The sequence below is a fragment of the Sorex araneus genome, chromosome 1 (assembly GCF_027595985.1).
Source record: "Sorex araneus isolate mSorAra2 chromosome 1, mSorAra2.pri, whole genome shotgun sequence".
NCBI classification, from domain to species: Eukaryota; Metazoa; Chordata; class Mammalia; order Eulipotyphla; family Soricidae; genus Sorex; species Sorex araneus.
Genome location: NC_073302.1, coordinates 171,610,256 through 171,623,185, shown reverse-complemented (window position 1 = coordinate 171,623,185; position 12,930 = coordinate 171,610,256). Strand labels below are relative to the sequence as shown.

The following is a 12,930-nucleotide window of genomic DNA, read 5'->3' as shown; positions in this document are numbered from 1 at the left end:
TGTTTTGTACACTCATGATGCAGTGGATAGTTGTGCTGTTTCCTTGTCTCCCAGTGATAAACCCACACGACAGTTTACAAAATGGACTACCAAAGAAGACTACTGAAGACCAGAGAGAGACAGAGACTAAGAGAGAGAACAATGGGTAAAGCGCTTGCCTTGTAGGTGGCTGCCAGGTTCAATCCCTGGCACTGCGCATGTTACGCTGAGCACTGTCAAGAGTGATCCCTGCGTACAGAGCCAGGAGTAAGCCCTGAGTATCACAGCATGTGTCTCAAAATAAGAGAGAAGTGAGAGAGACAGAGATAGTCATACAGACAGACAGAGAACTGGTCAACAACAATGAAAGTACAGTAAACAAATGAGAAGTGGCAATGCTGGAAGTGAATCAAATCTTAACTGGTAATAGGTGATGGACATGTCAACACTGCAGCACCCGAGGGAGATGCAACCAGGGGAATTTAGTGAGGACACATTTATTTTTGGTTTCTGAACCTGAGAGAGCTTAGGGCTCGCTCCTTGCTTACGGATCATCGCGGGCAGGGACTGGGGGACCATATATCAAACCCAGATCGGTAACATGTGAGGCAAATGCCATAACCGCTGTACTATTTCTCCAGCCCAAAACACACTTATTGATATAAATGACATAGAGAAGGAAAGAATGAACATGTCCCAGAGGAAGTGATAATGACAAAATCTTCACATCAATGATGTCTTAGGGAGATCTGACCTCTGCCTGCAGTGGAGGAGATGCTAGGCCTGAGTGTGGGCTGTTGGTTTGGGGTCAGTGCAGTGCTGCTCAGGCCTCGAGGGACAGCAGGGCCAGGGCCAACAGCGCTGGTGCCGGGGACTGAACTTGGCCTTGCGCATGCGAGGCTGGGCTCTGCCACGTGTGCCATCTCCTTGGCTCTCTCTCTCTTTCTGAATGGCATATTATATTCAAATGTACAACTCAGCAGTAGTTTTCTGAATTTTAGCATATTTTATTTCTGTAAAATCAAACCTTTAGCTTCTATTAATTTGGCTCAATTTGATTTAATGAGAATATTTGATTTTTCTAATTGTTCTTAAAAAGTGACAACAAAAGAAGCAGTAAACATTATCAGACCAATAACATACAGATAAAATGTTCAATTTTCACTCTGGGACATGCATAGGGCGCTTACCTTTTTCTGAGGGGGGTGGCACACCTGCTGGTACTCAGGGCCCTGCTCCTGGCTCAGGGATCACTCCTGCTGGGGCCCAGGGAACACTATGTGGCTCCAGTGATCAGAGCTGAGTTAGCCTTGTGCAAGGAAGTGCCCTACCCACTATACTATCTCAGGGGTTCTGTACTTACCTTTTTAAGCCAGTAAGAAGATGTGCGAAATGTTGAAGATCCAAAATTTTCTCCTGAAGATGGTGAAGGATAAGGGTGTGGTAAATTTAACCCCAAGTACAGAACAAATGGTTGAGTATAATTTTTTGCTTCCTTTCTTAGCCAATTTACTGCTCTGTCTGTATTCATCCAGTCCTTTTTCATGACTCTTACTTTTGTCTTTTGGGGGGTAAGATTAATCATAGGTCTCCCTTCTTGTCTTAGTAAGAATGGAACATCTCTTGTCCATGCTTCTACACGATTACTAAGGGGGAAAAACACAGGTGCATTGTTGTAAAAAACTAATTGTGAAGTATGAAAAATGCTTAAAAAGTGACTAAGATAAATATACACATGGAGTATGGAAGACAACTTTTAGACTCAGCCACATAAACGCCCAGACTATATTAAGTCTCATTAAAGGTTCAGTCTTCTCAGATGTCACAAGGAACTGATGTAGGAGTGATGACAGATAGTAATCTAAAGACAATTCTGGGGGCTTCTTCACATTAGAAACTTACTAATCATGAGAACTGAAACAAAACAAAAAAACAACAGGAGACTCTCCCATGGTCATGAAGGAACAGGCTGAGAATGTACCCAGCACTGGGCAAGCTGTTCAAGATAGCAAATACTAGTAATATAATGAGGGGGTTCTGAAAAACTTGTAAAATGATTAAAGCAATAGGTGTCTGTCTCTATTCAAGGAAAAGAATAAAATGAACTCACTGAGGACAATACTGACCTATAGGGTGTGTGTGTGTGTGTGTGTGTGTGTGTGTGTGTGTGTGTGTGTGTGTGTGATATTTTAGATTATAAATTAACAGTCATTAGGCTGCAGAATTGAAAGAAAGAGGCTGAGGGAGGGTTCTGTGTGACTGGTAGTTAGGTGGCTATCCTTCCTTATGATGCTCTGGTTGTATTGAGAAAGTTTCTGCTACTAGTCTAGAAGCCTAAGAGGAATAAGAATCTTGATGCTAGCAGCTCATATTTCCTTTTGCTCTTTGTCAAATTCATATACTTTCTATAGCAATTCTTGCATTTGGAAGTAAACCCTTACATTGCATTTGTTGAGATGATTAAACACTTTTAATTATGACTTGGCTCTAAAAAAATATTAGGATACACGAATCATATATGCATTTTGTATATATATATATGCACAGTTACCATGGTAATAAGATAAAATGACAAAGAATTTTATTTGTTTTAAAAGTTTAGCTACACAAGATAAAACAGAATTTCAATTCTTTTCTGAGGACATTAGACTATATTCCATTAGGTTAGGGATTTCTGTGATCACTACTGTAGTATCCTTTATCTTAAACAGTATTGAGTGTATAGTAGGTAGCTCACAAAGTATGTGCCGAATGGGTACTGCAGACTTAGGGGTTTTCTTTAATAACTTAAAGAAGAATAGTCTTTTGGTCAGCATTTTAAGAATTATTACATAATACTCTACGAACGGCTCCTGAACGGCCATGATCCAGAGGCACACAAACCAATCTCGGAACCCAGTGGCTTTGGGCAGAAATGCATCTGGACTGAGCATTAAACTATGGTGCTACGCCGCCTTTTCCCCAACGTGGTTCGGTGGCCGCCACCTTTCCAGAGCCTATTGGATAGCCAGGTATGAGACTGCAGTGATATGACACCGGGGCCTCATGAGATGGGGGGAAGAACCAGCCCTTCTCCCCTCCCCACTGACTTTGGTCCAGTACATTTTGTTTCTATGTCTGGGGTCTACCTCTTTGCTCCATAGCCTTTTTAAAATAAATGTTTACAACATTAAAAAAATTTTTTTACATAATACTCAATTATTTTATTACAGTGTCCTATCTTAGAAATAGTTTAAAAAGATTGTTACAAAATTGGAATGCCCTACCACAGAGGCGGGGTGGGGTGGGGGGGATGGGATTGGGGGGTGGGAGGGATACTGGGTTCATTGGTGGTGGAGAATGGACACTGGTGGAGGGATGGGCTCTCGAACATTGCATGAGGGAAAAAACAAGCATGAAAATGTGTGAATCTGTAACTGTACCCTCACTGTGACTCACTAATTAAAAAATAATAAATTAATAAAAAAAATAAAAAGATTGTTACAAACTGAATTGCCTCTAGATCTATACATTTCCAAATTAACACCTAGTTTTGACAATTGTAAAAAATGAAAATTAATGTACTAGTGTCAAATGAATCTAATGCTTTCTAAAACAATCAACATTTAAGATTCAAAAAATGAAGCAATTGCTTTAAGTGTGCCATTTCTAAGACCATAATGATGAGTATAAAATATTTAGCTTCAGATTATGGTTTCAAAGTAGACAGTCAAGTATAAGGCCCCTGGGCAATGAATTTCAAGAAGCCTTAAAACCAAGATGGGATCTGAAAAGCAGTTCGTGCCTCCACCCGCCAGCTCCAGTCTGAGGATGCCAGCCCCACAGGAAGACTGGACCCTCTCAGGAGAGGATTCGGCAGGAACCAAGGCCCTAGAGGACCATAAATGGAGACCATCGGAACTCTAAGTGTTTATGCCTTGACAGAGCCCTAGCAATTTACACTTTTTGGGACAGAAAGCCTGTTTTGGAAAAGGCTTATATGTTTAGTCTTTCTAAAGCAAGCCCTTGACACTCCATTCTGCAGTCTCATGCAGTTCCTAACTCAGGAGATATGTCTTCCCTTTCCTTTATGGGGCTCTCTCTATCTCCCAGAAAAAACCAAGTGCTGGTGAGTATGTGGATAAAAAGGGAATTCCATTCTCTATTGGTGGGAATATAAACTGGTTCAGCCTCTATGGAAAACATTGTAGATATTTCTCAAAAATTAAAAATATAACTGCCAGATGATCTGGTAATTTTACTTCTAGACCCAAAGAACACAAAAACATTAATCTGAAAAGACTTATGCATACCTGTGTCCATTACAGCACTATTTGCAATAGCCACGATCTGGAAACAACCCAAGTATCCAACAAGTAATGATCAGAAGATAAAGAAATTGTTACAAAACACAAGAACATTAATTTGAAAGCACACCTATGTTCATTGCGGACTGGAGCAATAGCACAGCGATTAGGGCGTTTGCCTTGCACGCGGCTGATCCGGGTTCGATTCTTCTGTCCCTCTTGGAGAACTGGGAAAGCTACCAAGAATATCCTGCCTGCACAGCAGAACCTGGCAAGCTACCCGTGGTAGCATATTGTTATAGTCATGGCCACGGTATATTTCAGTGAAAAGGGCACACAGCAAACTCAAAGACATACGCAGCTCTGGTTAAGTCCAGTGGAAGCCAGAGGAGGGGTTCCCCCTGAGAGTTCCAATGTACACCAAATTCGTTCAGCATCAAACTGGTAACTCATGTGAAAAGTTGCCTATCAGGAGAGTCTATTAAAAACTGAAAGTAAGTATAAACCTAAAATATCTGTTATTGTTCAAGTTTCTGGAGCACTCCTGAAATTCAAGCTCCCAAATGTCAGTCAAAGGTCAACCTTAAAAACAGGCTTTTCAGGGGCTGGAGCGATAGCACAGCGGGTAGGGCGTTTGCCTTGCACATGGCCGACCCAGGTTCGATTCCCAGCATCCCATATGGTTCCCCGAGCACTGCCAGGACGAGCACTGCCAGGAGTAATTCCTAAGTGCAGAGCAGGAGTAACCCCTGTGCACAGCTGGGTGTGACCCAAAAAGCCAAAAAACAAACAAACAAACAAAAAACCAAAAAAAACCCCCCAAAAAAGGCTTTTCAACAGATAGCACTCTCAGGCCTGCGGTTAAGTTATTTCATTCTCACAACAAAGTTCACTTAGCTTTGGCATCATGTTCAAGATTATACTACTGAAGGCTAGCAGTAAATAAGAGGCATTCTGCCTCTCTATCTCTATTTCTACCTGGCTGCCTGTTTTTTTGAGAACTTGGTAAAATGAAAGAAAAAAAATTACAATCAACTCATTTGGAGAGATATGACAAAAACAAATCATAAGAAGGTTTTAAAAGTAGACTGGAAAATTAATAACAGAGTAACCATTAAAGAATAAATTGAAAATAAGTTATAAACTATTTTATAGACATTATTGTAGATCTTTGATGGTTTAAAAAACAAAACTAAAAATTAGCAACTTGATTTTTTTTTTTTTTGTCATTCCCAGCTGTGCTCAGGACACACTCTTGACTCTGCAATCAGGCATCATTCCTGGCAGTGCTTCGGGGGACCATATGTGGCACCAGGAATGAAACTGGGGTTTGACACATGCAAGGCATGTACATTAACCCCTGTATTATCACTCCAGGCTATGTAACCCATTTTCAATGCTTTAATTCCTTTTATGGTAAACAATTTTTATATTTTAATTCCTTTTATGATAGGACTGGTTGGGCCATATCCGGCAGTGTTCAGGACTTACTCCTGGCACTGTGCTTGGGGACCATCCTGTGGTGCTGGGAACTGAATAGGGTACAGGCGCCTTACCCCTTGTAATCTCCAACTCCAGCAACTTTTAATATTTTAAGAAGAGTGAAGAAAGTTCAAAGTTATAGTTAAACTAACACAATGGAAAAATGAAAAGGTTTGCATTCAGCATTGTAGAAAAAAGTCAAATAGGATATATGTCTATGCTATAGCAGCAAGCAACCTATTAGAATTGTTTTAATTTTTTTACCTGAGAGAGTGATGTCCTGTAGTATAGTCCAGTTTTCCAAATCTTTGTGTCCGGTAGCCATACTTCTCCATGACATCCATCCATGTTGTATAATTTGGATCCAGACCCTTAAAATTATTCCAAGATTTGGTGATGTGTGTGAAGAGACCACTCCAGAGTGCTGGTGGGAAAAATGAAAGAAACTAGGACAAGTATAAAGCTTAACAGTTTGTTTTAACTGATAATTACACCAAGAGAAAAAAAAAAACCCTACTGGTTTAGGCTCATATGTTGGAATAAACATATCTGTATTACTATTGCTTTACCAAACACTTCATTTTTATTTCATTTTATCAAGGAAAAAATGGCAAGGAGTGATTATTTCCATTTTACAGGTGAATCTCTGAGGCTTACAGGTTAACTTGCTTAAGACAAATGCAGCTGCTATTAAGTTATCACAGTCAGTATCACAGTCATCCCATTGTTCGTCGATTTACTTGAGTGGGCACCAGTAACTCCCAGCCCTGCATAAGCTTGTCTAATTTTAGAATCATTTTTAATCATTGAAATAATCACTGAGTATTTACTGGTTAATTTTTTAAATCAGTCAACTGAAGTACAGCTTTCATTTTCCCATTATCATCAAGGATTTTTTTACTATTTCTTGTCTTTGTGTTGACTTTCCAAAAAATAGCTGTGCTATGTATCTTTCATTTTTTATAATTCTCACTGTTTACAAAATTAATCTTTCTTTAAAGATTAAGAGAACTGAAAAGAGAAACAGACAGTAAAACAATAATACTTGGGATCTTCATATTCTACTTTCTATAGGAGGTAGATAATCCAGTCATAAAAATCAATAAACATTCGGCTAACTTACATGTTAGACCAGATGGACCTCACAGACATTTACAGAACATTCCATCCAAAGGCAAAAGGAAAAACACATTCTTCCTGATCTCCCATGAAACATTCTCCAGGAAAGATCATATATTAGGCAACAAAATAATGAACTTGAGAAATTAACATCACAATCAAGCATTCTTTTGGATCACAAGATATAAAATGAAAATTCAAGAGGCTGGAATATTGTACAATGCTAAGGCACCTGCCTTGCACATGGCCAACTCTAATTTGATCCTGGCACCACATATGATCTCCCAAGCATTGCCAGGACAGAAGCTTGAGCACAGAGCCATGAATAAGCCCTGAGTATTGCCAGTCATGACCTCCATTCCTCCCCCCAAAACCCTGAACTAAAATTTAATTATAAGAAACCTAGTGAGTCTAGAGAGATAGATAGCACAGCAAGTAGGGGCTTGCCTTGCATGTGGTTGACCCCTGTTCAAACCCTGGCCCCTTCTTGTGGTTTCCCAATTCCCTAGGAGTGATCCCTGAGTGCAGAGCCTAGAGTAAGCCCTGAGCACAGGTGGGTGTGTCCCCAAAGCAAAACTATAGAAGAAAGCTAAAAAATTCACCAATATGTGGCTATGTAAACAACATGCTTTGAACAAACAGTGGGTCAATAAAGAAAACAAAAGAAAATACAAAAATACCCAAGACAAATGAGAATACAACTTTCACCCTTTATATTTAAGTTATAATTAAAGGTTTTAGCCAGTAGAATTAGATAACAGAAAATAAAATGAATCCAGACTGGGAAGGAAGTAAAATTATCACTGTCAGATAATAGGAAAACATACCATAAAATGTTATTGGGGGCTGGAGTGACAGCACAGCGGGTAGGGCATTTGCCTTGTAAGTGGCTGACCCAGGTTTGATTCCCAGCATCCAATATGGTCCCCTGGCACTGCCAGGAGTAATTCCTGAGTGCAGAGCCAGGAGTAACCCCTGAGCATTGCTGGGTGTGACCCAAAAGAAAAAAAAAAAGAATGAAAATATTGACTAATAGAGATGCTCAGAGTTGGAAATTAGAAAAGTTTATTTAAAAGTAGAAAGGATCAGTCAACCCAGGTTTGATCCCTGACATCCCATATAGACCACTGAACCCTACCTGGAGTAACTCCTGAGCACAAAGCCAGGAGTCAGCCTTGAGTCTGCTGGGTGTGGCTTCCCCCCCAAAAGAAAAAAAACTATATGGCAATAGAATAAACAAAGACATAGGGATCAACAGAATGGAATGAAAGTCCAGAAATAAACCCACACATTTATTAACATTTAATTTATAACAAAGTATCCAAGGCCATTAAGCAGAAAAGAAACTCTTCCAAAAATGAGGATGAAAAACCTGGAAAGTTACGCAAAAGAACGAAACTAGGGGTTGGGAGATTTGGTTTAGTTTAGGACCTGTCTTGGGTGTGAGAGGCTGTGAGTTTGATCTTTGTCAGCTCTCCGGTGCCCGGCTGCTTAGCGCCAGTCACTCTTAGTATGTGGCAATTTCTAGTCATGCAGCAAGGATGTGGGTGCTGAGACAGTGACTCAAATGAGCATGAGTGTGCGCCAGCACTAAAACTAAAGGAGGTCCCTCCCAGCAAGCTTCTCAGACAACTGAGAGCCCCACAATCTGATTGTGAACATATTTAAGAGTGTGGCTACTTTTTACATACTAACTAATCTCAGTGTGTTCATACCTGCACGTGATGGGCAACAGATCGGAGAGTTAGTGTAGGCATTCACAAACAAAGTGCCATGTGCTTTCATGAAGTTGATGAAAGGAAGTTTCACTACCCGATTTCCTGGGTAAAATGTTAGTCTTCCATCCTGGAAAAAAGATATTTTAGATTGATTGCATTACTGAGGCAGAAAGTTATTTTCTTTAATGCTAATCCCGAAAGTCACAAGTAGCAAAGGCTTCAATGTGATCTTAAGAATTAGGACTCAAGCGATAGTACGGTGAAAAGGGTGCTTGCCTTGCATGCCACTGACCTGGGCTTGATCCCAGCACCACACATAGCCCCCACCCCACCACCTGAGCACTGCCAGCCATAATCCCTGAATGCAGAGCCAGGAGTAAGTCCTGAGCACTGCCAGTTGTGGCCCAAAAACTTAAAAAAAAAATATCAAAAAGATTAAAAAGAAGTATGAGTGCTCATGAGCTGGGGCAGAGGGCAGCAGGGATAGAGAAGAGACCACTAAGTCAATGATGGTTGGGGGGATCGTTTAGGATGGGAGATGTTGCTGAAAGTAGATAAAGGACTAAACATGATAGCCTCTCAGTATCTATATTGCAAACCATCATGCCCAAAAGTAGAGAGAGAGTATGGGGGAAATTGTCTGCCATAGAGGCAAGGAGAGGGTTGGGAAGCAGGGGATACTGGGGACATTGGTGGTGGAAAATGTGTACCGGTTAAGGGATGGGTGTTCTATCATTGTATGACTGAGACTCAAACATGAAAGCTTTTTAACTATCTCACAATGATTCAATAAAAAAAAAAAAACATAAAAAAAAGAAGTATGAGTGTTATCAGCATCTGGTTCATACGACTGAGAATGGTAAAGCAGTATTCCACTTGGATTAATCTGAACACAGAAAACAAATTAAATGACTTTTGGGAAGGTTCCCGTGAAGTTTGTTGGTTAGATTGAGCAAATATTTATAGAATGTTTACTATATGCCAGGAATTGTAAAAAAAAAAAATCTAGAGATAAAATGATAAATAAAAATAGCATCCTAAAGCTTACAACCTAAAGGTGGACAAGTATTTACTTACTGGCAAATTCAAAACTCAAATAGAATAAGAAAAATCAATTCCAACCACTCAAATATTTTTTTTCTTTTTGGGTCACACCTGGTGATGCACAGGCGTTACTCCTAGTTCTGCACTCAGGAATTACCCCTGGCGGTGCTCAGGGGACCATATAGGATGCTGGGAATCGAACCCAGGTCGGCTGAGTGCAAGGCAAACGCCCTACCTGCTGTGCTATTGCTCCAGCTCCACCACTCAAATAATTCAAGGGACATGTGTTAATACCTGCAAAAATTATGCAGGGATAATTAAGCAAATCGTTTTGGGGCCACACCTAGCTATGCTCAGGTGGCATATGAGTACTATAGAAGATGTTTGGGCTGGAGCTATGCATTTTTAAACTGAATTGGGAATTGAAGAATTCTCCTTGATAAAGGGCAATGACAGATAAATGAATATTTCAGTCCTGGAGTTAGACAAGTTTTTAATATGATCACAGTTAAAAAATGATCCAGGCCAGAATACAGGATATAAATAAGCTCTTGTGATGTCTGAGCTTCCCAAATATATTAAGTATGCTTTCAAAAACATTAAGAAATTAGAGCTAAGGAAAATTTCTCCTGGTGAAATAAACATGGCAATCCTTTGCACAGTCATAATATTGAGACTTGAGACTCAAACCTTTTGGCGAGAGGTGAAAAGAAGAAGTGTTGTGGGATCACTGAGAGTTCCAAAAAAAGAAACATGAGCAGAATAGGAATCAGCAAGAATGACCAGTGAGGAACCATCACAAGATTATACCAAGAAAGCCCAAAGACAGATTATGAGCTGTGTTGAGAGCATACCTGAAATCAAGTCAGAAAAGGCAACTGCACACCAGAACAGGTCACCTGAAGACAGTTGCTGATCATTCAAGAACAGTTCCAATGAAGAGGGAGGGACAGACAGCAAAGTTTATTTATTTATTTATTTATTTGGTTTTGAGTCACACCTAGCAGTGCTCAGGGCTTCCTCTTGGCTCTGCACTCAGGGATCAGTCCTGGCGGTGCTCAGGAAACCACATGGGATGCTGGGATCAAATCTGGGTCAGTTGAATGCAAGGCAAGGGTCCGAACCCTCTGTACTATTGCTCTAGCCCTACACAGCAAATTTAAACAAGGAAGAGAAGATAGGTGGAGAAAGAGCAGGTGAAAGAACTTTTCTTAAAAAAACTTTTTATTAGTGAATCACCCTGAGGTACAGTTACATACTTAACAAACTTTCGTGCTTGCATTTCAGTCATACAATGGTCGAGTGCCCATCCCTCAACCAGTGCCCATTTTCCACCACCAATGGTTCCAGCATCCCTCCCCCCACCCCACCCCACCTCTGTGGCAGGGCATTCCCTTTTGCTTTTTCTCTCTCCTTTTGGGTGTCGTGGTTTGCAGTAGAGGTATTAAGTGGCCATCATGTTCGGTCTATAGTCTACTTTCAGCTCGCATCACCCATCCCGAAGGGACCCTCCTACCACCCTTTATTTGATGGTCCCTTGTCTGTCTGAGCTGCCTTTAACCCCAGCATTCGAGGCCGGCTTCTAAGCTGTGGAGTAATCCTCCTGGTACTTATCTCTACTGTTCTTGGGTATTAGTCTCTCATTCTGTTACTTTATATTCTACAAATGAGTGCAATCTGAAAGAACTCTTGAGAGAAACTTTTTGCAATGGGAAACAGGAAGGTGGGATTTATGTGACAGGTAAAGTTACCTGGAAGAGAGTTTGGGAGAAGAAGATCAGGCTTTTTGTTGAGGTTGGGGGCACACTTGACAGTCCTCAGTGGGTAAGGTGAAATGTGCCTTATCTATGAGTCTAACAAAATCTGTGAAAAGTGTTCTATGTGAAGACAGGAAAGGCTCTTAAAAAAAATCTTTTTTGGGGCCACTCCTGGCTCTGAGGTCAGGAATCACTCCTGGAGGGGCTTAGAGGACCATATGTGGTGGTTGCCAGGATCAAACCTCTGTCGGCCTGTACAAGGCAAGCGTCTTACTTGCTATGTGGGTGCTCCGGCCCCAAGACTTTCTTGAATTACGGGGAATGGGATAAATCATATCAACACAATTAAAGCTGCACTACCAAGATTATATATATTCGTCAGTTAAAAAAAATAACTTCAATATCTTTCATTTTCCATCCAAACTTTTATTCTTGCAAAACTGAGTGGAAAGTGCACATTGTAAAGCTAATAACTGCTTGATGAAGATGCAGAATGTTATTTTCCCTACAATGAAATGCCACGGAGAGTGGGGGTATGTACTTAAAAGTCATTATTGGTGGAAAACTGATTTAATGGTCCAGATCAGCAAAAGAAGAAGAAAAAGAAGACAAGAAACGAAACCCCAAAGACCCTCTTAGAATGCACTTGATCATTAATATTATTTTATATGTATTCTATACATACGGATGAGGGGACTTGAGATTACAGGGCCTCAAGGCAGAATGCATATCTTACTTTGCAGCAGGACAAAGCTCCTTGGGAAAACTGCAGAAAGTTCCTGTCCCAGAATCCGCACGGGGAAGCAGCGAGCCTGGAGGCGGGCACAGGGTCCTTCCCTGCCGCTCGGTACTTACGAAAGCGTCGCTCACTACCAGCACCACGTTGGGCGCCTCGAGCCCGGTCCCTGCGACTCCTGCGCTCTGCCCGCCCGCGCCCAGGGCGGCTGCAGCGCCGACCCACAGCCACAGCAGCTGCAGCAGCATCGCCGCCTGCCCCGCCGTAGGTGCTCGCAGGTCCCGCGGGGCTGCCCCGGCCTCGTCCCGCACGGACTCCAGCTCCTGGGGCGCCGCTGGCGGGAGAGTCCGGGAGAAGCGCCGGGAGGGAAACGTGGGAGGAGCGTCTGGGAGGAGGGCGCGGGAGGAGCGTCCAGGAGGAACGCGGGGGGGGGGGGTGTGGAGAGGAGCGTCTGGGAGGAGCGCCCGGGGGGAGCGCACGACGGAAGAAGCGTCCGGGAGGAGTGCTCGGGAGGAGCGTTCGGGAGGAGCGCGCGGGGAGGAGGAGCGCCCGGGGAGGAGGAGCGCCCGGGGAGGAGGAGCGTTCGGGAGGAGCGTCCGGGAGGAGCGCCCGGCCCGGGCCCGCCCCTCAGGTCGTCCAATCAAACGCCGAGCAGCGAAGACACTGCCGTCACGTGAGCATGCCTGGGAGGTGCGCATGCGTCCTGCCTCCTGCTTCGGCGTTTGGAGGAGAAGCATCTGCCCCAGGTGGGTTCTGGTCGTTGTCGTTTTTTTGCAGAAGTTGGAGCGGGTACGCGGTGGAAATGGTAC

At 42.3% G+C, this 12,930-nt stretch overlaps 2 protein-coding genes across 5 annotated transcripts in view; one reads left to right on the top strand and one right to left on the bottom strand.

Moving 5' to 3' along the window:
• Positions 1 to 12,541, bottom strand: part of ARSK (arylsulfatase family member K) — a 34,614-nt gene extending 22,073 nt beyond the window's left edge. Inside the window, exons 1-5 of one of the 3 annotated variants that reach the window (XM_055139088.1) lie at positions 12,122 to 12,540; positions 10,483 to 10,774; positions 8,582 to 8,711; positions 6,012 to 6,171; positions 1,343 to 1,625 (exon numbers count right to left, since the gene is read on the bottom strand). In XM_055139088.1, the coding sequence (XP_054995063.1) occupies positions 1,343 to 1,625; positions 6,012 to 6,171; positions 8,582 to 8,651 (513 nt within the window). In that variant the 5' untranslated portion in view covers positions 8,652 to 8,711; positions 10,483 to 10,774; positions 12,122 to 12,540. Of the gene's footprint in view, positions 1 to 1,342; positions 1,626 to 6,011; positions 6,172 to 8,581; positions 8,712 to 10,482; positions 10,775 to 12,121 lie in introns of all 3 variants that reach the window. The other 2 variants (XM_055139097.1, XM_055139081.1) reach the window with 2 other exon arrangements.
• Positions 12,542 to 12,830: 289 nt separating this feature from the next.
• SKIC3 (SKI3 subunit of superkiller complex) overlaps positions 12,831 to 12,930 on the top strand; it is an 84,698-nt gene continuing 84,598 nt past the window's right edge. For both annotated transcript variants that reach the window (XM_055137236.1, XM_055137230.1), the window contains exon 1: positions 12,831 to 12,867. The gene's annotated coding sequence lies outside the window, so the exon portion shown is untranslated. The remainder of the gene's footprint in view (positions 12,868 to 12,930) is intronic.